Raw genomic sequence first — 24,432 nt, 5'->3', positions numbered from 1 at the left:
TTGAGAGCATAATAATACCCTCAAGAAAAAACTGTAAAAGACTTATCTTTAATTGTACAAGCATGAGGAATTGCTGTGTGTAATCTGTTACTTAAATAGTCACAACATCTATATGTTTCAATAAACAGATTTGCATCATACAAGGGTTCTGAATGATGTACTAAGCATCTTTGAGACAAATGGTTTTGATATCAGGGATTTCATAACCAGAAAGTATATCTATAAGAATATATTATATTGAAAAACTGAAATACCCTGTATAGCATAAATTAAGATTGGAAAACGTTCTTATTTGAAGTCATGCTGATTCATTTGAACATGCGTTTCCTGTACTGAGTTACAGAAGCTGAGCCAATTCCAGTGTGTTACTTTAGATTAAATACGTTTTTCAGAAGCTTTGTTGGAGCTGCTCTTTCTCATTTATACTAGTTGGATTTCAACACATTTTGTTATTGTAGCTAAGAAGCGAGTGTGTTTTTTGGGGGCAAACCAATTCCTTGCCATAATTTCTCTCATTCTGAGCTAAAATTGAAAAAGAAAAGGTAATTGCAATGCCTGAAATTGGATGATGTTCAAGTTAAGGCATCTTGTTTCAAGACTTTTACCTTGAGGAAGGATATATAACATGAAAATTTTCAAATTCTACTTAAATATTTCCTTTTTTTTAATAAAAATGTTTAAATATTTGGTTATTGTCTACTACAATTCATGAGAGACACAAAGTACTTAATTTTCCACTTATTTCGGTAGGAACTGTGGGTATTCAGCTCTGCTTAGGAGTTGGCATGGTGCTGTTGTCAGAAAGACTTCAGTATTGTTATAGAAAACTGGCGAATGTATTCCTATGATCTGATTTTGAAACATCTCCTGCATTGTGTGCAGTCACAAAACAGTGGCTGAATCTAGCCAAGATTTTTAATAACATCTAACTTTATGCATTTTGAACTAAAAGAGCTTGTGTTGCTAGGCATAAAATTGGTGGTGCATGGAAAAATTATTCAGTGAAACTACAATATAAACCTGCATGTACAATTCAGAAGTAGAATTCCTGGATGAACATGGAAGCTAAAACCCCGGAAAGAGCCATCTCTTTAGATCAAGTTTTATTTCCATTTTGTCCATGAGCTCTTCTTCATCTGATTTTATTTCTTTAAATGAATTTGAGGGAATATCTTCAGCTTTTCAGAGTGCATAAATTAAACATTCATTATATCTACAACTTGCTTGCTGTAATCAGTGTGGATTAGCTGGATTTTATTTTCTGTTAGAGAACAGGAATGTTTTTCTCCACAGAAAATTTAAATATTATCCTAGGCACCCTCCATGTACTGTTGAAATATTTGCTATTTGAAGGTTGTGCTTATGACAGACAATAAGCATCTTTCAAGAGCTTTGTTTTTTCAGCTGTGGCATACAGTTAATAGCAGGGCTCTCTGGAATATCTATAAAAATTCCTATTTGTTTTCAACCTTTTCAGTAAGAAACCTTTTTCTTTTCTTTCAAGAACTTCTAAAGATCTTTTAAAAATTTAAGAATTTTACCTTGAAATATTTCCAGTATCACTTGCTAAAGTGATATTCATATGTCTCAACTCAGTAGTTCTTACAGACTTCCATGAAAGTCTCACAAAGAGCAGTTTCAGAATTGACCACTATGRGATTTCATTTAGGAAAAAAGCAAACAGGCTTTGAGTACTGCTGTTTCTTCTTATCTTCCCAAGATTGTTTCATTCAGGCTGGATGGTGGTGAATTGCTTTGTTTATTGCAAGTACATAAATAAGATCTTCCACTAGTATTGAGTCTTTACGATGCTTCCTTAGACTGCGGCCTTTAAATCTCTTGACTGGAAAAGTTCCCGGGAAACTCTGTCCATTGCTGCCTTGAGATTCTTCCCTGCATTTAGGAGTAGAAGTGGAGGATATTCAGAGGCTTACAGAAGAATGGCCTTTTTTTTCCGTTAATATTCTTGACCAGGGAGCATTTTTATGATCTAAGTGGGAAGAGCTGCTGCAGCTTGACAATAACGCTGAATTTTCTTCTGTTGTAGGAGCAAGAATGGCAAAAGAGAAGTGATCTTAAAACAAACAAACAAAACACTGTGGAATATCTTGAGAGTCTAATTTCCCTTTCTTTTTTAATAGCTGCATGAAGGTCCTTGAAAGGCAGCATGACAACATTATCCTTGGGTACTAATTGCTCTCAGTTAGATATCTAACTTTTCCAAGTTCCTCAAAAAATGAAGGATGGCATTGTGCCTGGAAAAAAAAATATCATCTGTGAAAATGAACAAAAGAATCAGCTAAAATCAAACATAAACAGCAAATAACCCAGTTGAGCCTATGCAGAACTAAAACCGGGCAGGTTCCAAAGCGGAAAGGTAATCTACAGACGTGGGTATTGAAGGGCACTGTTTCCATTCCCTGGAAAGCTTTTGCCCTCCCAGTTATCTTGACATAAGGGTTCAGTGTCCTTTCCCTCCGAGCGTAGTCCTTACTCACCTTCAGCATGCTGTAAAACTTGTTCCTTTCCACGGAGATGCGGTTTTATGCAATGATCTGTGCGTGCCTCAGTCCTCACCTGCATTGTATAATTTACTGTATCTTTTAATGAAAGTAACAGTGGTATAAAAACTTCCAGATAGTGAAGAATATGGTGGCCCACGCTTTCAGGAACATTTACACATATCATAGTTATGCTTCCACTTTTTCTTGGGTTTCCATTCAATTTCTATTCTCAGTGCAGGACTTTAATARTAATGTTCAAATGCCTAAGGGGTCAAGATCTAAATACATCTCTGACTGTGTCTTTTTTGCATGATCTACTAAGACAGCTGCATTCCTTGGGAGCAATATATCCCCYGCAACCCAGAATGAAACATATTAGTGGGGGGGGGGGGAAAGGAGGAATGCTTTCTTTCAGTTCAATATGTCTCAGGGTAGACAGACTTCCCCTGGCCATATTTGGAAAATCAGATGCCACTTCCTTTCTTGCTAACCCTTTGCTTTATAACCCAGGATCCCTGAGGATAYGGAGAAAGAATAAGCAGGTAATAGTTGTCATCAATATGTTTGTCCTGCAGTTTTTCTAACAGGATAGGTGGAAAAGAGTAGAAAGCTCCTGAAACCCAGGAGGTACCTCACCTCAAAAGTGTAATTGCCAGGAGCCATTTACTTCTATGGGGAATTTAGCTCTTGAAAAATCTTACCTATATTTAGAAATGCCTAATGTCTGCTAACTRTCTATACGCCATATATTTGCAAGTGTGCATAGAATATGTTTCATGTTCATCTTTGTACTGCAGTGTAGGAGTTACAGCAACATAAAATTTAGGTGGTTTAGCAGTATGCTGTTGACAGTCCACAATGTTTTGCTATTCTGACACAATAGGAAACATCATAAGCTGGTTCTGGCAAGAATATACTAGTAAAATCATATTCTGAATGGAAAAAAATCCAGAAGACAGAAATATTATTACACTTTTAGACTTCTTCTTTTTTTTTTTTTTTTTTTTTTTTTTTTTTTTTTTTTTTTTTTTTTTTTTTTTTTTTTTTTTTTTTTTTTTTTTTTTTTTTTTTTTGTTATAATGAATTAAAATTTTGCATTAATTTACTGTGAATATTATTTAAACTGTGTAACTTCATTTATCTGCACAATATTTCATTTATTCAAATCTTTAATTTTTATAAAAACAAGATATAGTCTTTTTTTATTTTCAAATGTATTTTTCATATATTCACTTGATTGCCTACAAAGATAAAACCCAATAAAAATGCTATCTAGTACTGTACCATAAAATCCAGAAGTGATACCATAATACATCTGCCCAATGAGAAGTGATAACTGGCATTTTTTTCAGTCTTAGTTGGCACTGAAATTCAATTAATGTATCTTTCYAGCTTGTAAAAGTTAGTGTTTTCCTATGCTATTAGCATACTACCTGTAGAACCAGAAGTACATAGTTTTAAATGTGTGGCTTTTGCTTCAGAGTATTTTTTTAATTTTTCCTTTTTTTTAACTTCCTATTTTGTCTTTCRCAGCATGATCCAATTTCAGAATCAGGTGCTATGGATTTTCTTAGTCTCCAGAAAAAGCAACATATATTAGAGAAGTCGATAAAAGCAGAAAGTGTTACCGAGCTAACCAGGCAGTGCCATTTTACTGTCATTTGCAGCTACATTTGCAGTTAACCATGGTTACAGGGTTAATTTGCTAAAAGAAAAAAGACCAGCTACTTYGAATATGAGTCAGGTGGAGAATGAATTATTGTTCAGTTTAGATAAGGTAAGAGCCGAAGGACTGATGAGCTGGTCAAATCTGAGCAAACTCTGTTATAAACTATCTTTCCAAAACAACCCACARAGCAATTAAGAAAATTAGATTCAGGGACGTTTGGGGATATTTTTTGTTTTCTTGTGTTGTCCTTCTGTTTGATCATTTCTTTTCGGAAGGTACCCAGACCCCACACCATTTAAATTTCGCTGCTGTAAAAGCAGGTTGTTCCTTTACGTAGCCGACGTCAACGTGCGTGTCACCGGCGCGACCTCGCGTCTCCGGCTTTTCTGGCAGAATAGTCATTTTCTGACAGAAGCGGTTTGCAGGGTTTTCGTGTATCCGCCACAAAGCAAAGTGGGACGCCCTCTCGGGCGGGTGGTGTCGGCCAGCCGGCTCCGCGCGGGCCGCCGCGCCGTCGGGCCGCGCCGCCGTCGGGCCGCGCCGCCGTCGGGCCGCGGCTCTGCTCGGCGGTAAGGCCTTGCCTGGAGTGCACTCAGTGACGCTGGTACCTGTTGCTGGTTCTTTTTCCAGGTCAACTGGCTGCAGGTACGTGTGAGATTGTTACTTTGGACAGAGATAGCAGTCAGCCCCGAAGGACTATAGCCCGACAAACGGCTCGCTGTGCGTGTAAAAAAGGACAGATTGCCGGTACAACGAGAGCGAGGCCAGCCTGTGTCGATGGTAAGAAGTAAAGATCTATTCGATAAGTTTCTGCCGATAAAAGAGTGCTTTCAACTGGTAGAGTCTCATCAGATAATCAAAGCTCTATAGCAGAAATTTTCTTATGTCCCAACTAGCGTTGGTAATACAATTGAAGTTCCCAAAACAGAGACTGACTAATAGTATGGATATTTCAGTAACAGATTTTTTTTTTATTATTTAAATTTTCACTTTTTGTTTTATAGTGATACGTGGTTGAATGTTAAGGGCATGATATTGTTATAGTTTGTATGTGTTGATAGGATCAGCGGTGAAATAGCATTCTTTTCCCCTAACTTTTATTCTATAGAACAAAAAAGAAGAAAAAAAAAAGAAAGACCCACAAAGATTTTATGCCACTAGGGGCTAATGTGACCACTTCTATGGGAAAGTTAATGTTATTAAGGAAAACATGAACACTGTACTTGAATGTAGTTATCTGAATTTACCTTACATGCCTAGCATTTCTTCTCTGCTTAAAATGATGATTCTGTATGATTCACTGCAGATGCAGTGGTAGCGTGCAGCCTGAAAAAGTGCTGACATAGAGGGAGGTATGAAAATACTTCATTTTGAAATCATTTTGTGAGACAAATGGATTCCAATGTTACAGCTAAATAAGACACTAATAATGRTACAATCTTCAAGGCAAGTCTGCCAGTGCAAGCTTATTAGCAAGCATTCATATTATAATTAAAAGTAAAATTAGAGATATATTGAAAGTAGTTGATACAAAACAGGCATGTATTGGTCAAGACTCTGTTAACAGCAGAAGAAGATGCTTAGATATGGGAGATGTAATAAATTCACTGATTACCTTTGAATACTGATTAGTTTGAGTCCTCAAATAAAAATATTGTGAAGAACGCCCTACCAGTGCTTCAGAATTTGATCTTACCCAGTGACTATCAAAGAAGACAGCTCAAAGGGGATTTCAGAGCCTACCTGCAAAGCTAAATATAGAACATCGTGCACATTCTGTTTTTGCATTTTGCTTTCACTGTTTTTGGTACTCTGTAATACTGTTCATTTTTCTTAGCTAATATGAGATGGTATCTAGTAATTTTCTTCTTTCTTGTTTTATTATAAGATCATAAGATTTAATTGCCTAAGAAAGGAATGATTTTAATGTGTCRTTTATAATTGCAACTTTAGCAAAACTGCTTGTTAGCAATTAAAAAATTCAACCTATGTTTCCCATTTTAAAACAATAAAGGTATGAGGGAAATATGAAATTTCCTTCATCTAATGGGAATGGATACGTAATTTTTTCTCAGTCAGTTATGGATCTAGGATGAGATTTGCTGTAACTTGGATATCCAAAGTTAGTTGTCTAACCCGTTTTTCTTTATACTCAATGGAGAGCAAGAGGCACCTTTTCAGAGTAATCGTGTCATGCTAAGATCAGATATACTACTCTCTGGTACTCACTATTTCTCTTCCTTGCTTTAAAAGATACCTGTGGTGACTAAATCAGACTTCAGTCAGCTAAAATCTGTATGTGTCAGTAAAAAGAGATGACTCCCCCCTACCCTCCACTTGTTATATTAGCTTAGTTCCCAAGTACAGAAGATTTGARGTCATTTAATATTTGAAAAGAATTTCCTTTTTCTTTTTTTTCATTTTATCTGGAACTCCTGAAAAGGGGCAATTCCAAATTCTTCTTTCAGTGTACATGATCATYATTTTGTGTAAACAGAGAACTAGATATTTGGAATTATGGTTAGGTGGTGTGTAATCAGAGAGGGTTCTTTGTGTGATACTTCACATTTGAAAAATAAGTGGGAAGTTCATCAGCTGAAAAATAGAGCTGCAAATTAACTTGTATGTCTAGATATTAACCTTCATTTTTTAAGCTCTCCTGTATGGTCCTAATACAATCTAATCATACCCTTCTTTATTATTTTGCAAAATGTTTATAGTTAATATATTGAGTCCTTTGCTAAGAACGATAASCATAAGACAAGTAGGACATGATACTTTTGCTTTACTAGACCCTGGAAAGCAAAGCTACAAATGCTTAATGGTACCTAGAGCTGGCTCGCAAGTTACCAAGTTAAAAAGCATGGGCCAAATCTTTGGTCTGTAATTTTTACTTATCAAGTRTATTGTGAAAACATACAGAAGTTTTACATGCAAACAGACCAGCTGGTACAATGTTAATTTACCTACATACAATGATATAGGAAAGAATGAACAAGCATTTCCTCTTGTGTTTAATCTTCTGCTGTCAAAGAAAGGTGGCAGATAAATTGGCCATTAACTAACAAAGAAGTGTTCATCTTTGAATTGGCCAAGTTCATACTTTAATGAATACAAACTAGGATTCTCATCTCCAGAGTGAGAAGGATCTGAATTTTTCCCTAGTATTTATATTAATTTCTAGAATAGAGTGTTTCAAACATTGCTACTAAATGCATTTTTCTGAGCAGAATGTGAAATCTGCTGAATTCATGCCTCAGAAGTGCTAGTTTTGCCTCTGATGTTAATTCAAATACTGCTAYTTTAGTAATACAACAAATGAACATAGATTTTTCTTACACTAGAGGGATATTTTCACCTACAGAAATCTTCCATCTACAGAAATTCCATTCACTCTTTCTTATATAGATCTCGTTGCCCTAACAAACAAGCAAATCCTTCTTCCAGCTTTTTTAAGTATCCACTTAAGTGTATTTTTACTAATTTTAATTATTTTTTTRTAATATAGCTGATATTAAGAATATAATTCAATAATATTGTGATTTTGCTTCTGCCGTCAAAATCTAATTGGAAAGATTTTTTAATGTCTATTTGCTTTCCAAAAACTTGGTTCTTCTAATTTTATTCTTTATAGGACCTTAAGTTTAATGAGATTATTTTTGAAGTAAAAGGGAGGAAAGTCAGACCTTAGATCTTTAATAATTAATGCAAATTCATTGAGTAAGCAGGCTTAGTAAGCTTGGCCTGCTGACCTACTAACAAGAAAACATTAGTTAGTGACTACTTCTGGCAAGTGAGTATTTTGAAACTTCGGTACCAAAACTGGCCATTTTTACAACCTAMAAATGCATCATGTTTTATCTGGCTATCATTTTTTAATTGTTTCATGGTGAGAAATACCTTAGAATATAGTCAGTTATGCTGTGTATATTTTGGAACATAGAAATGTGAGTGTCAATTATGGCAGCAAAAGGAGTAATTTAAGGACTCTTACACCTCACAAACCTTGTCTGAGATTGCACTTGTTGACATAGCTCTTAAAATTAGGCCTGAGTTGATTACCAAAGTCTGCTCTGATTTCCGCTGCTGCATCAGCTAAGGTCTTTTCCTAAAAACAGAGCTTTTCTTGAAATACTTCCCTATTTCTGATTTACTGGGTTTTGTTTTCTTTAACAGTCTTTAAGTATGACAGACTGCTAACGTAGCCTGAAAAAAACAGCGTCAATATTCACCCTGGTTTCAAGCTTGTTTTAATGTTGATCGTGTCATTCCTAGACCAAAACAAATCATAATATATATTTGGTATGCTTGGTTGTGAAGTAATTTTGGACTTGTGAATGTAGATTTTGTGATGTTATGACAGTATTTTGCCTGCACTTAGTTGTGTTCTAATTGTTGAGAGCCTTCAATCCCTAGTCCCTTTTTCTGAGATCGAATTCCCTAGCAATGACCTCAGGTGCACTGTTTCAATAAGATATAATATTTCAGTATAGCATCTGATTTACCACCAGAGTAATTTGCCTGTGTGTAAGCCAAGCTTCAGCAGGTTTTTAAGATGGAGTCTATGAGAGATTGGATGATAGCAATTACTGGCTATTTATGTCCARTATCTTCATTAATTTGGGACTTATTTTAAAATAAGTGTCAAAAAGTCTTTGAAACTGTGTGTGTGTGTATATATGCACCCATATGAAACATATGTTTTTAGTTCTTTCACRGGAATTGTATCTTTCTAAACAAAAAATTTGTTATGCCCAAGTATTTCAGGGAATATAAGTACATTAACCTGAGATAGATAAGTTGATCTTTTAAAAATCCAATGGATTCCAGTAATTCTGTCCAATATGTATGTATACTTCAAAAATAAACAGCAGTTTTCTCCAGAAAGCAGAATCAGTTTATGAAAGGAAAAGTGGTCWTGAGAGAAGTGGTTTAATTGCCTAAGAAAATTAGAATGGCAGTGTCTGTTTGCCTGCCTGACTTCCATGATTAAAAATTCTCATGCTCCAGACTTAAGTCTGGCTACTTGAACGTCCACAGGGCACTACAAGGAATCCCAGGACATTGGTCCTGAGTTCCAAAATTCCTGAGTTGGGARTAGCCAGAGCTCAGGTAACTGAATTTTTACTTCTTCTTTTGCAAGTGTTCTAATAATATTACAATCTATAGACTCTTGGTGTAGATTGTTCATACATTATGATTAACATGCTTTTCAGTTGCTATTGACTGATTTTGTTTAGCATGGAAACTCAAGATCCTTGAGAAAACCACATTAGTTTTAATCAATAATTCCCCACTCTTCTCATTAGCTGTAGGAGTCTATAGGGATGTGTAAGGGTCAGAATTGATCATTRATTGAATCCTAGGTCATGCACTTCAAACAAAACTCTAACAGTTAGGGATCTAGTGAGCTTCATCATTCTAAAATACCTTAAATATCTTATCTATGTTGCCAAAAATTAAAAAAAAAATAGAAACAGAAATTTTAGCTTTTCCATTTGTGATATTTCATGTGTTTATTGACATGTTACTCATTTTATCCTGGTTTTATTGCAGATATATGTATATGTTTTCTCTCTATAAATAATATACACCCAACATTGTTGCATTTAATATATGTCAGTTTGACAAAAGCAAATCAAAAAGACAAAGCAGGTTGGATTTGACATTAAAATGAGACTGAATATTACTGAGTAGTTATTTTGCGGGAACAGTAGTAATACTCTTTATCATGTGAAAGATTTAAGAGCAGAGCGGGACGATTTGTCCCTGGACAACTGGTAGTAATTACACTGTAGTGGTAGCAAAACAATTAGCTATTCTGCTAGCTAGTTATGAAGTTAAATAGGTTAGAACATGTATTTAGTTTTGCTTGCCTCATTATTCATTTTGAGATATCAGAAAGGGTAACAATTACTTTAAACTGGAGGAAATTATGCCTGTAATGAGAKCTAGGAAAATTTATCCTAACTGAATATTCTGTTGGTTCCCTGGGGTCTGAAGGACAATATCGTCCATTTTCTGGTTTTCCTTCCTTCCTTTCTTCTGGATAAGTGGACCCCACCCAGTACTTTCCAGGCATTAAAATTAGCAGTATACCATCCTCAAAAAGTCAATTCTCACCACAGCTCTGAAATTTGGATACTAATGGATGTYGTCAACCAGAGGCTAGTGAGGCTTTATCCTTCCTGAATAGAGAATTTTGCTTGCAGACATTTTTATTTACATAGAGAGCATATGTATCACAAAACACAAGCAATACTTAYGCAATAATTCAGTTGTAGAATCAAAACCAAGATTAGAATTTTCTTACATTTTTGAGGACTAAATAGTTAAACTCATTGAGTGTCCAGTGAGTRCAGAGCTCCTGTCTAGCAGATAACTAGCACCTCTCAAAACTTAATTTGCAAGTAAGTACCCAATATTAAATCTGAGTGAGAAACCATATGGATGATATGGACTAGTAAAGGGATATTTATGCAATGGTTTAATATTTACTTGGGAATATGCTGGCAGTGATCCTAAGCTTACTTTCCAAAAGATAAAGCTAATGGCGAGTAGCTCTATGATGCTAGATCACTTAGATCTTCCATGATCTAAGAACATTTATGGAGAAATGTATCAGATACTTGGAGAATTTGGGGTTAAATATGTATAGAGTGGAGTGATATAGAGTGATTTAGCAGATTATTTTCTACAAGATTCTGAAGGGTGGAAACACTACAGACTGAGAGAAAACACTGCAAATATGTAAGGAAGATAGATATGGGAGAAGAGTTAATACAATTAAACTGAAGATAAAATACTTTTCTACGCTTATAACAAACTATGACAAACTTCAACCAGAAATTCTTTTTCACTTATATAAACCCTCCTTTAGGGTCAAACCTGGCATCAGTTTCAGGTTAAGAGATGGCTGTCTTTCTAAACGATAGTGCAGGGGAATATTTAGGAAAGCAGAATTTAATTATGTGATTTGGAAGGTGGCCAGGAACCAGGGGTTAACACTGGTGCTGTTGCGAAGAGTGCTGAGAGAACTTTAATTGCCTCTAATGCTTAGTGCCTTGCTTTCACATTTCATTTGAAAGACAACACCTTCAGCCTCCCCGCGTTTCATTGGATGCATTAGTTCATCAATGCCAGCAGCTTCATTTCCTTTAGTTCCTAGCTGATTCTGAGCAGTCACCCATGTAGTCTAATCCTCTTTCTTCTACGTGTGCTGATGGCAGTTTCAGCACAGGAAGATGGTTGGAGGTTATGTGACAGTACATTGGGGAACAATTTTTGRAGGGAGTGGCTGGAAGCCTAATTACTACAGACATTTTAAATTGAACTGGACAAAATACTAAGGGATGTATTAGGCATTAGCGTAAGTGTGAACTGCATCACTCTATGGCATTTTCTGTGTTTGGTTTCTTGTGGCAGAGCGTTACCACCAATCGTAGTGAAATTGCTGCAGTCAGGTTCATGCTGCTGGTCTTCAGGCGCTCGGCTAACCTGACGTTCCCGGGTCAGGAGTCTGGTCATTGCAAGCTGCCCCTGTGGACGGCGAGGGGAGAGCCGCACGTTAGAGGTCAAGTAGCGTCAGTGCTGGAATCACCTTCCAAAAGCTCTGCTCTTTATGTCTCTTTGGGGATTAAAGAGAACATAGGATGACAAGCAGAGCAGGTTTTCTGCTTCAGTGTAATGTGTGTAAACACTTCAGGCTATCAACTGCTCAGATTGCCTCCTGAAAAAGCCACTGTCTTCACTGGCTAGAGGCAGTTTAAGGAAAAAAAAACATAATGTGTTTATATTACCTCCTCTGCTTGTCATCCTTGGTTCTCTTTATCTCCAGAAGAGGGAAAAAAAGAGAGGAACTTTCAAAGAGATTCAGGTGTGAAGGTGAGCTTTTGTAAGGGGAATATATTTTTGTAAGAGAATCTGGAGAGATGAGCCTTTGTAAAAACCCCTTCAGTGCCTACCATAAATGCTGTCAGTAAATGCCCAAATTTAGGTGGGATAAAACTATAGCTGAATTACATTTGCGGCACTATGCAAAAATAGCGTAGTGGAAGAGTCCCTTTTTTATTTTTTTTTCCTTTTTTTCTTCCCCCTTAATAATCTCCTTAAGCAAACCACTATGTTTCATAAAAGTGAATCAAGAAAGGATGTATTTTGTTAAAAATGTCATTTTAAAACCTTATACCACTTTATTTTTAACTTACATTAAATTTAATATCTATGATGGTGTCAGAAGACTCATAGAAAATGTTAAAATTGATTGCTAAATTAGTGGCAACTTTAGCATCCACCACCTGTGACATGGTCATTAATGCTAGACGTTTTTGTATGCTTCTTTCAGAATACTCTGTACAGGGTGATTCAGAGAAAATMTCCTCCTCAAGGATTAAACCTTAGAAAGCTACCTTTTTAAGGTAATGAAAAGGAGTTGGGTTTCCCCTGCTGCTAAGGATTGACATCATACTATAGCATGAAAAAAAGATCATTGTATTAGATCTGTTGTCTTTATATCATAGCTAAACTTTAGGTAGGACTGTGTTTTTGGTTTATATAATTTTTCCTTAGAACTTACTATTGTTTAATTTTGGCAATACCATTTGCATTCAAGATGCTTCACAGATAGCTACAATATAGCCCTTGGCTAGAAGCACTAATGACAAACTTGAGACCTTATTTGTTCCATTATACAAGGAAATAAGAATATTTAGATACATTTTTTTATTAATTATCCAGACCATGGAGAGTGGGATAAAGACAAAAGCCCTGCAAAATTCTTTGCAGTCTCGAATGAAGTGAAAGTGGGAAAGTTAAATTTGCCTCCACTTGCTCCAGAGTATTTCTCTGAGAGTCTTAGTCTTTTTTCTCATCCTCCTCTTGAGGGGCTCCACAGAGGATCTCTGCCTCTACTCACCTCTTTCAGAAAGGCGAAGGTTAAGCCCCAAGTGAATGTGATAGAAGAGGATATACCCCTAGGCGAGGTGGGATTCCAAGGAAATGAAGAGGGATAAAGGAAAGAATTGTCTCTCATTAAAGGAAAAGAGAGAAGATATCAGGGCTAGGTTGTACTCAGCCAGAAAAGTAAGTGGTGGTGTGAAAGTGAACGTGAGTTTGAACTGGTGCAAAAAAAACCCATGACTTGCTATGAAATAGACTGTCCTTTGAAGGGAGGGTAGCACGTATGACAAGGAGGGAGAAGTATAAATGGAAAAAAGAAAACAGTGCAGAGCTCAGATAACCCAGAAGTTGATAGAAATTTTATTGTACTTTCCATATTTTCTAAAGTATGCMTGGAATACCTTATTTTGTGATCTCCCATGTAAAGAAATAAATTAAATTAAACTAGCAGCTACTAAGTTCCTTGACTCAAACTCATCTTTTGGTCAATTAATTCTTGCCTCCTTCCCTGATCCTCTTTCCCCCACAACAAACCATAAATAACTTTTTTATCGTTCAGGGTTAAACAGAAATGGACAATCCGTTTGATGTGTTAACGTGCATGTAGCTTCCTCCCTCATGCCCTATATTATGTTCTTCAGTTATTCAGTGTTTCCTTGCGTCCTGTGGSAGACACTGGGTTTCCAGCATTCGTACTTGGTGCCTTTACACTGCACAGCATTGCCCCCTTCATTCAGCACCTTCGTGCTACAGCAGTGATACTCCTCCTTTCTGCCCCTGCCCTAACCTGCTGTGGCTAACATCACTGGGTCTCCCAGCACAAACCCACATCCAGCCTCTGTCCGGTGTGCTTTGCCCTACACACCGTCAGYCTCCTCCAGCCCGTGCGTGGCACTCCTGCACTGCTCCCCGCACACACCGGTGCCCTCTGTCTAACTCAGAAGCTTGTGGAGAGGACCATAGTGTGGACCATAGGACCAATAGGAGGACTGCAAAGAGCTGTGGGGCAGCACATTCGTAATATGGAAACATGAGGTTTCAGGGAGGACATTGCTAGKATGGAGCACAGCAAAGATGGAGACATTGTTACACAGCTACTTAATTCAGTGGCTGGAAAGAGCTGGAAGAGGTGGAAGGAGGGAGRTTGGAGAGATCAAGATAGGGTTGTGAAGGACGAGTCAGCCGTTGGAGCCAGCCCAAAGGCCAGAATTTCCTGATGTCAGCTGGGAGAAGATGTAGTGGTCTAGGTTATGTATCACAATGGGGACATAAATTCTTATTTGGGGTGGAAAGAAATGAGTATTTTAGAGTGTTACAGAGAAAAACAGACCTAATCTGGAGTCTGAATTTCTAACACTTTGCCAAGAAACCCAAACAAACAAAACAACTCCCCTATGATTTGTTCACTTGTTTTTAATACAATATTTTGATGCACTGAATGGTACTAGTGTTGCAGTAATAGTCAATGAAAAGGAATCACCCGTTTTCTATCCAGTTATAGTTTTTGATGTTTCTCCTTTATTCTCTTTTCACCATTTTGATTTTAAATACTTTCCTTCACTTTCCTACATAATTGGGCGACTTAGTCCTCCTGACTTTGAGATTAAGCAAATTTTTTTTTAAAAAAAATTTTAGTAGTTAAGGGACATGCCGTACAAAGTAAAATATTTAAAAAGCTGGCTTTTTTGGGTAACATCATGTATGTAGTGCAGCAAGAATAGTTTAAACTTCAGCTTTGTGTGCAGTACTGAATTTTTAATTTTGCTAAGCATAAAACATTGAGTGTTTGCTAAGTATACTGRCCAATCCTGACAGGCTTTTTAAAAGTAGTAAGTAATTACGCTAAACTCAGTATTCTCCCTCTTGTTTGACAACTTCAGGTTAGAATAAATTTTGGCAAGCATATTGCTTTGAAAGCCTAGTCATTATATATGGATATAAAGGAGAAGGTAGTGGCTACATTGGAGTGTGGAGAAGAAAGCTGGTGCACTGAGTGTAGATCCCAGTAATCCCAGCCTAGATTGTAGGTGGGCCAGACTCAGTATCAATTGACCTCATACGTGGATGTCTGCTGCCATGTCCTCCTTTGGTTTTGCTCTGTGGCCATGTGGCTGATACCTGACAGAGCCCCTCTAGAAGGACCAGTTGCCTGCTAGAAGGGCTTCAGCAATTTGTACGTGGCCAGAGTATGAGCTGCCTTTGCAAGATCAATGACGCTTCRCCCTAAACTGCTGGAATCCAACTTTGCTGCAGTGTGAAACTGGATCATATTTTAGCTAATGCTATCAATGCTTTCTGTTGTCTTTTATCTCAGAGAACCTGAAAAACTCCCACAGATGTCTCTTTTTAATCTGTTTATTTTTTTTTTTTTGTAGTCTCTATCTCAGCAGTATTTGAAGTTCAGATTTTCAAATGCAGATGGATAGGTTAGTAATTTCAGTTTGAATATTTGGCAGCTCTCTGTTGAAGCAGTGGGCAGCAAGCAGATATACTGCCAAAGCATACCACCCTCATGGTTTTGGGGCAGGAGGAAATCAAGGTCTAGAATGATGGGGCAGGTCTTTACTGTTATGAAATGCATTGCTATTTGTCTTAAATGGAAGTCTCAGTCTGTATAAACATTTTAAGTATCTGACCTTTTAAAATTCTTATTCAAATCAGAATAATTCTTTTATGCTTTTACCATCATACACTAAAAAGAGCTGTGTTGGTGTTGGGTTCCTTTACCAGTGATATGAACTGCGTTATGTCTGTTRGCTTTATCGATTACTGACCTAGCACATTTTGCTGTATCACATGAATATCATAGAGTCTGGTTAGATTTGAATCCCCTTGCATGTTTTAGAACCCGTCTTTTCTATATTTAGAAACAAAATGTGTACACTGGCTATACATGCTGCCTTCAATTGTGTATGTATGTACTTTAYGCAGTATGAATCTTTTGTGATAATTGTACAGTATGTCTTTCAGACTTACTTCCATTTCATTTTATATAAATAAATAAATAAATATATGAAATCCTATTATATTATTGCTATTAAGTGGCATTAGTATAAATAAATCAAGAGCTGAAAGTCTTCTGACAGCAAATAGTGCTTCTGATACAAGTGATTTGCCTGAACTGGAAGGACTTTGCAAGTAAAAAGGTTTTTAAGGGAGAAACTGGTCAGTACTGTGCAAAGTAACCTATCAGTTGTGATTGTTTTTTATGCTAAACTTTTAATTATACCCATGATAGTAGCTTCCAGGACAGGCCAGAAGACTCAAGTCAGGTTTAAACAGTGTAAGAGACCATCCATCTATTTCAATAGCTAAACTAATTTATTATGAATTAAGAGGTGCCAGTTCTTTGAGTAGGAAATCCTAAAATGACATTGTGTGCAGTGAACAAACAAAGATTATGGAAAACTTTCACTACTTGAAGCAGTTTTTGCTTCTTTTCTAGAGGCTGATGAGCTTAACTGTAGAATGAACATAAGTTTAGATCCTATTATAGAATTAATAAAAAAGACTACTCAGACAGGGAGACATGATTCCTATCTTGAGATTCTTATAATTTAAGGTTCACATACTTTAGCCTCTTAGTCAAATTAAGAATGCTATTGAAGCTAATGAGCCTATTCCCTTGAATTTAAATTTACTGGATCAGTACTCTTTTGGGTAGATAGATATAATAAAAAAAATGATGGAATCAATGCAGTGACATGCTTCCCGTAAGAAATGTATTTGGAGAATAGATTTGGATTCATRTATAAAATAGTTTTAATTTTGCAGTTCTTTGTGCTAATGGCTTTCATTTATTAACTTTTTATGACAGTTACTTTAAATAATTAGTGTATTTTTCGCTTTAAAGAAGCAATCTATTGTAGACGTTTGTTTGGAATTGGGAGGTTTATGTGAAAAGTAATAATATATATGTGCACCTATGAAAACTTGGCATCTYTTCTAGATCTAATGCCTTGGATGAGCTTAGATGAATACCAGAAACCAAAATTGGGAAACTTAGTTCTTCTTTTTACAATGAGATTAAAGAAGCTTTGTCTCCTTTAGGGATGTGATCGTGATCTCTAAATCCCTGCCACAGTAATGTTAGATCCCTACATATATTTCTTGCTGGTCCAACTTTAGAATAATTTCTTTCTGAAGTCATATTTCATCTGATCACAGTTATTTCTCCTTCCTCCTCAGTGTGTGTGTATTCTGGAAGACACCAGAGTTAACTCACCGAATTCTCACTTGTTCTACCTTGTTCATATCCATGGGCCTTTCATGTCTATGAATTACACACTAGCTATGTGGAGCAGCTTTTCTTATACAGGTCAAATAGAATAGGCAAAGCAGATGTTAAAACTGGCAATGTGTGATCTTTTGGCTCATGCCAAAAGAGGRTAAATAAAAATAAGCATGTAAATTATTTTTTATTTATGTCCTATTTTTTACTTAACTTCTCTTTAACCTGTTTTTAAAACACAGCAAATAAGACTCAGAGTAATTTTTTGAAATTGTACAGTATACACAGGTGAATACTATAGGAGCAATGATAATTTCATCTTATTATACAGTCTGACTGCTTACAACCTTACAAAACTGCATTTTGACTTAATTTTTAACTCTAAAAAGTACCACTTGAACCTCTCTGCTTGAAAAAAGGTTGATCATCTTGCTTAATGTTGTAATTTGGAATCATCCCATTGAAGTCTGGATGTACAGTTTTCTCAGAGCACATCTATAGGTCTGGCAAAGAACTGGGATGTAGCTTGTGTTATAATATTGCCTCTGCATAGGTGTCAGGCCAGTAAGTTTTGTGATTCAGTTCTGATTGAGAATAAGTTGTAGCTGAAAATATTTTCTTTCTGGTATGCTTCTAAGGAAAAATTGTAGTAGTAATTTGAATTCAGTTTAGGTTTAAGAAAAAAGTTAAGGAAAAAGCATAAAATATTATAAATATGTTTTGAATTTGATTTATTTGCTGTCAGGTTCAACAGATATTTCAGAATGATCTGAAATCTTCTTACTCAGTTTTAGTTGAAGAGAAAAGTGATAGTTCAGACTGTTTTTCACCAGGGACTTGATTGTTTTATCTGAGCTTTGTTGTTAAAATAACGAATACTCTTCCTAGGCCTTTGACCTCATATTGCAAAGAATTTTAAATGTACAACATCCCAGCTCCTACGAGATTCCATTTTTAACTACATTTTTTCCCCAAAAAAGTTATGAAACTTTACTGAAATCTGCATTCACACACTATTTAGGATTTCAATCCCCAGTTATAAAGAAAACTGTGCTTATAAATGATCTTTACCACAGAAAAGTTGTTGCTTTTTATTTTTATTTTTTCCGTAGTATAAAATTTCCTTATTTTCCATAGTTACAAACAGTCGAATAAAATATTTGAACCTAGAGGAGAAATTTCAGAAAAGTTATGTATAGTAGTGTTGTGGGCATGGAGTATCTTTTATGAAAACACATGAGGTATATTCGTGTATATGATGAGTGTAAAGAAAAAAGTATGGACAAATAGAATTCAATGAAAGGAGTATGAAATGCTTATACCACCTATGAAAATAAAATTCATCTATGAGASTGTGTATGTAAGAATATGTTAGCACACATTTTTATCGCTGGAATGAAGACATTTGTATTTTTAATTTCTCACAGACTATATCCTTACAATGTAAAACCAAAACAACCTAAATTACATGTTAAAATACACAACTAGCAATCTATAGGAGTTCGATTAAGAACAGCCATAGAAATTTGGGGAAAAATAAGGCATAACTGTCTTCAAAGTCCTTTCCTGTTTTCTGTTGTTTTCTGCAAGATATTCAGTAGCTGTTGAAACCAAATGACTATGGTTTTATATGTTTTGTAAGGATTCTGCTGGATATCTGCTGGATGTCTCCGTATCAGTGTTCCATTGATGTAACAGTGAAATAATACTTCCTATATGCAGTAAAAGCTTTGGACTGGAACAATCTTCAGTTACGTTTTTTTGCATTAGTTTTGGTAAATGCATTTTAAGAAAAGTAATGGAGTGCTCATAATTTAGTCTATCATCATTTTTTGTTCTTCTGTCATCAAAAGCATGCCACATCCTGTAGAGAAAAATCAGACCAGGTTCAAAGCAATGCTTAAGCATATTAAAATGAGTAAAGTTAGAAAAARAGTGAGTGCACTTATAAATAAATGACTGGCAAGAATCTTGTTGTGATTATTACTCATAGGTACTGTGGTTGTGCACAAGGACACACAATAATAGGCCTTTATTATGCCAGGCACTGTACAAACACAAAACAGAAGTTAGTCCCTTTGCTGAAGAGCTTATGGTTAAATAGATGCTTAGTTAGAAGGTGGAAGAAGGGTCAGAATTATTAGACCAGTCATAGTAGCAAATATCTTGTTACTACCCAGTTTCATTTATTTTTGTAGGGCTGCAGAAAAGGTGAGTTCTGCTGAAAGATGATAGAGCTAAACAGCAGGAATGTGTGATGGGAAGAGGTCTAGAAAAGGTGAATGTGGGCATGCAATGAACCTGAAGCTAACCTATAGCAGTGAAGGACTTAAGAACTGGTCAATACGGTACAGAGAAAGTCCTACCAACATTGTAATAATTTCTTTGAATCACAGAATCACAGAATGGTTGAAGTTGGAAGGGACCTCTGGAGATCATCTACTCCAACCTCCCTGCTCAAGCAGAGTCACCTAGAGCATGTTGCACAGGATTATGTCCAGGCGGGTTCTGAATATCTCCAGAGAAGGAGACTCYGCAGCCTCTCTGGGCAACCTGTGCCAGTGCTCTGTCACCCTCACAGTRAAAARGTTCTTCCTCAGGTTCAAACAGAAACTGCCTGTGTTTCACTTTGCGTCCTGTTGCTCAACTCCTCTCACAAGAGTTTGTCCCTGTCCCCTTGACACCCTCCCTTCAGGTACTTGCACACATTGACCAGATCCCCCCTCAGTCTTCTCTTCCCCAGGCTGAAGAGGCCCAGCTCTCGCAGCCGTTCCTCATAGGGCAGATGTTCCAGCCCTCTGATCATCTTCATAGCCCTATGCTGGACTCTCCCCAGTAGCTCCATGTCTCTCTTGCTCTGTATGTCCAAAGATACTTTCTTTAGCTATTTGTATTTTTGCTTCTGATGATTGTTTTAGGATATTATCTTACACTGTGGAGCTATGTTTTCTTTCCTTTCTTCTTTTCCCTTCTCTTCATGTGTTTTTTTTATTTTTATTTTATTTTATTTTATTTTATGGTGTATTATTATTGAAAGCAGGACTACTGTATTTTTAGACTGAGAGGGAGAGTAGAAGAAAATATGGAGGGACAGAGCGCATGAGGAAAGGGTGGAGACAAGGACAAGAAGCTAAATGCTGTGGCCTGGTTAAGTAAAATTAGAGGTTGGCTAATGAGGTGAATCAAAAGGCAATACAAAGGAACTGAATAATTGCAGTAGTAATAGCACAATTTCCAGGAGAGTAAAAGCTGTAATTAGCTTTGAATCCAGCTGTGGTAAAGAGAATAGGTATAGATTCACCTGTAGATAGACACAGAAGCCCATTTTGTTCTCATATTTGTTATGAATGTTAGAACCTTAGCAAGGAAAGTGAAATAGAGGAAATCAATATTGCTCTACATCTCTTAAAATATCCTTCGTTTTGTCTTGCACTGATCAGCTCTTTATGTTTTTTTTTTTTTTTTTTTTTTTAGAAGAATAGAATTATGTTTTTTCCCATCATACATGCTCCAATCAGATGGACTAATTAATCTTTGAAAGGAAGACACTAGAAAACTAGTTAAATTAGTCATTTTGGTGCAGCTCTAGAGTTTATTTATCACTGGCTATCTTTTATAAAAGTTACTTCTTCAACTTTAACCCCTTTCCTCACACACCCGTTAACATTCATCGTCTATTCCTTATCATAAAAAAGGGAACCCAGAAATACCAGCATTCATCTAAAAGACAAGATAAATATGCCAGCTAACCAAAGAGTTACTTGAAATCTGTGCTGATGCAGGAGTTATATTTTCATTTACTTTCCCCTTTTATTCAGTTACAAAGGATTTTCATAACTCTGATGAGGAAGATCTTTCTTTAGCAAATACGGGTTCTGCAAAAGTTTCTTCATTACTATTTATCTTGGGTAGATTGTTCAGACTGAGGTATCCTTCTCCGCCTTTTTTTGCAAAGCACTTAGTCATATTGCTAAAAGGAATCCGAGTTAAMACATAGACAGATCTGTTCCTCATTCCTTGGGAAGTAGGACAAGGATGTTACAAATAATATTTTCTTAGAAGTTCATCTTCTCCTCCCAATTTCTATCTACTGTATATGATTTATATTACTATTTAATTAAAAAAAATGGATCAGCCCTGCATATTTCATATGATTTCGAGCTTGCATGAATTGTTCAGGGCCACAGAGCTGAGGAGACTGAGGTATGTTCGACAGCAGGATCAGGAAGCAGAAGGTGTGACATTAGATTTCTCATGTGGAGAGACACAAAAATTAATAGAAAGTAATTCTCAGTTTTGCTGTAAGGAGAGGAGTAACACCTCACACCTGCTTCAAGGGAAGCACTTGTTTGCAGATAACTCTCGAATAGAAGAACAAGTGCCCAAATCCATTATAACATCCTTCTGCCCCTGCCATAATACTGATTAGTGTTCTTACCAGAAGTTTTAAACTAAATTCAGAAAAAAAAAAGCAAAAACAAAACAATCTTGCCAGTGAAGCGTGAAAGATGTGTTCAGTAAGGCCGTAATATTATAGCTTATATGACAGAATAAGAGCGGCTCCTGTCAGACTGAAGCTCTGTCTAGCCTGGTATCCTGTAGCAGCGGAGGGAAAAAGGCGTAAGAAGGCAGCAAGCATTTAGCCGTGAATGGGTTATATCAGGCAAGTCTGTGTGATGGTTCTTGGATTGTGTGTAGCTGTAAGCAATGGTTCACTTTTCTCTGGCACTCGTAGGTAGTATCCAAATAGATTAGTCTGTTCAGTTCGTCCTCACAAGGTGTCCAGTGCTTTGACTGTTTTTTTCCTTTTTTTGCTACTTTCTTGTTCAACTGAAACAAGTTCACTGTTCACTGTTCTTGTTCACTGGGTGGTGACCCAATGCGTTTTATTTTCCTATTTATTCTCTGTTCTTTTCCTAGAAACTTGTATCATTCTGCTTCCAGTTCTGCAGCCACTGAGCACTGGATTGATGTTTCTTCTGAAACACTTTTTGTTTCACTTCTAGGTCTCTCTCTTAAATGATAACTGCTAATTTCAAGTACTGTGTATCACTGTGTATCTATAGTTAGAGCTGTTTTTCTGTGTGTTACTTTGTTTTTATTGACATTGGATTTCATCTGCCAATTTATCATCTGCCTTCACAGCAGTGTAAGATCTCCTTGTAGTTTTCACAATTTTCTTTTTACCACTCAGAATAATCTAGTTTCTTCAGCACATGTACCTCCAGATCAATAAAAGAGATGGTATCAGAACTTCCTGGTTGTTGGGCCCTCTGATTTTTTTTTTCTTTTTTTTTTTAACCTTTTGGTAGATAAACTTAATAAGCTTAACAATTTTTTGGATTTCTCGGTTTAAGAAAGATTTTTAGACTTCAGATTATCCCTGTCATTTTTGTCTGCCTATTCCTATGTAAAKCAAGGATGCCTTAAGTAGAGAGAATATACTTCTGATAAGTTTCTCAATTAATATACAGARGTAATATTACCTCCCCCTGTTTGAAAGAAGAGATTTCTGATACAGATTTTTTTTTTAGAATATTGACCATCCAGCTCCAGAATCACAACTTTTGACCCTTTTTGCTGACCCAAATGCTGCTGGAAAATTTCTGCTTCATGTGAAATGTTAAGTTGAATAAGTTGACTGACATTTTACCTTTATGCTTTCTCTAATGCAATGTGTGGTGTTGTGTTGTGTTTTGCTTAAGTAAGGAGAGCTTTAATTGATTGCAAGCATGAAGAGGACTTTCAATTCCATTCAGTTGTCAAGTGGTTCAAAGTAAAACTCAAGATGCTTGTAAGAGATAATAGTTAACTGAAAATTCAAACAAAAAATGTTTTCTGTCTACTTACAAGAATTCTTATCCATTAATAACAGTTCTATACCTGGAAATTCCATAGCAACAATGTGAATCCTACTTCAAAACCTTTCAAATCAGGATTGCTTCTTTTCTATTAAATCACAATACCCTGAAACTGTAGGATTTTTGATCAGCAGAAAAGTTGCAAATTATCTCACAGTCTATTAAGCCCCTGTGTAAAATAATTGACTCCACATCTGTGCTTCTGACCCCAGATCTCTAACATGGCATGTTATCATATTTCAAACAAGCTGATGAGAACAAAGAAAGTTGGTTTGTCAGGTTTTTTGTTTGTTTGTTTTCCTGAGTTTCAGCAACTCTCTGGAGATCACCTGTAGTGAAAATAAATAAAGTTTTTAGATTAATAAACCATTGAAACATATTTTGCGGGAAGAGATAGAAGAATGGTTAGGGTTGGTTAAGACTGTATTCTAAAAAAGATCTTCCTTCCCTGGGATTCTAGGACTTTTCTGTTTTTATTGTTGAAGACCAAAAAGGCCAATGGTCTCCTGGGGTGCATTAGGCAGAGTGTTGCCAGCAGGTCGAGGGAGGTGATCCTGCCCCTCTGCTCAGCCCTGCGGAGGCCTCATCTGGAGCACTGTGTCCAGTTCTGGGCTCCCCAGGACAAGAGAGACATGGAGCTACTGGAGAGAGTCCAGCGTAGGGCTACGAGGATGATCAGAGGGCTGGAACATCTGCCCTGTGAGGAACGGCTGCGAGAGCTGGGCCTCTTCAACCTGGGGAAGRGAAGMCTGAGGGGGGATCTKATCAATGTGTACAAGTACCTGAAGGGAGGGTGTCAAGGGGATGGGGACAAACTCTTGTCAGAGGAGCTGAGCAACAGGACTCGAGGCAACAGGCACAAAGTGAAACACAGGCAGTTTCTGTTTGAACCTGAGGAAGAACYTTTTYACTGTGAGGGTGACAGAGCACTGGCACAGGTTGCCCAGATATTCAGAACTTGCCTGGACACGATCCTGTGCAACGTGCTTGAGGTAGTGGTGGTGGTGGGGGAGGGGTTGGACTAGATGATCTCCAGAGGTCCCTTCCAACCTCAATCATTCTGTGATTCTGTGATAATCTTTTTTTTTTTTGTATTTTTTAATCTAAATTATACTATATTTACGTTGTAGCATTGTATTATTCTAGTTCTATTAGCCTAACAAGGCAAGTTTTATAGATGCTTTGAAAACAGGCATTGCAGTTATTTCATATTTCATTATTACTAGATTTTTTTCACTCCTTTTTTCAGATTTTTAGATGCTATGAGTT

The 24,432-nt window shown here is 36.6% G+C and overlaps 1 protein-coding gene across 2 annotated transcripts in view; it reads left to right on the top strand.

Moving 5' to 3' along the window:
- Positions 1–24,432, top strand: part of TAFA5 (TAFA chemokine like family member 5) — a 311,899-nt gene that overhangs the window by 113,341 nt on the left and 174,126 nt on the right. For both annotated transcript variants that reach the window (XR_014898386.1, XM_085326287.1), the window contains exon 2: positions 4,804–4,953. Coding sequence is in view for 1 of the 2 variants with exons in the window: in XM_085326287.1 (XP_085182413.1) it covers positions 4,804–4,953 (150 nt within the window). In the remaining variant the exon portion in view is untranslated. The remainder of the gene's footprint in view (positions 1–4,803; positions 4,954–24,432) is intronic.

This window comes from Rhea americana, unplaced genomic scaffold (genome assembly GCF_003343005.1).
Source record: "Rhea americana isolate MKP2758 unplaced genomic scaffold, rheAme1 scaffold_1, whole genome shotgun sequence".
Lineage (NCBI taxonomy): Eukaryota > Metazoa > Chordata > Aves > Rheiformes > Rheidae > Rhea > Rhea americana.
Note: the sequence above shows the minus strand (reverse complement) of the source record. Positions and strands in the feature narration are given on the sequence as shown.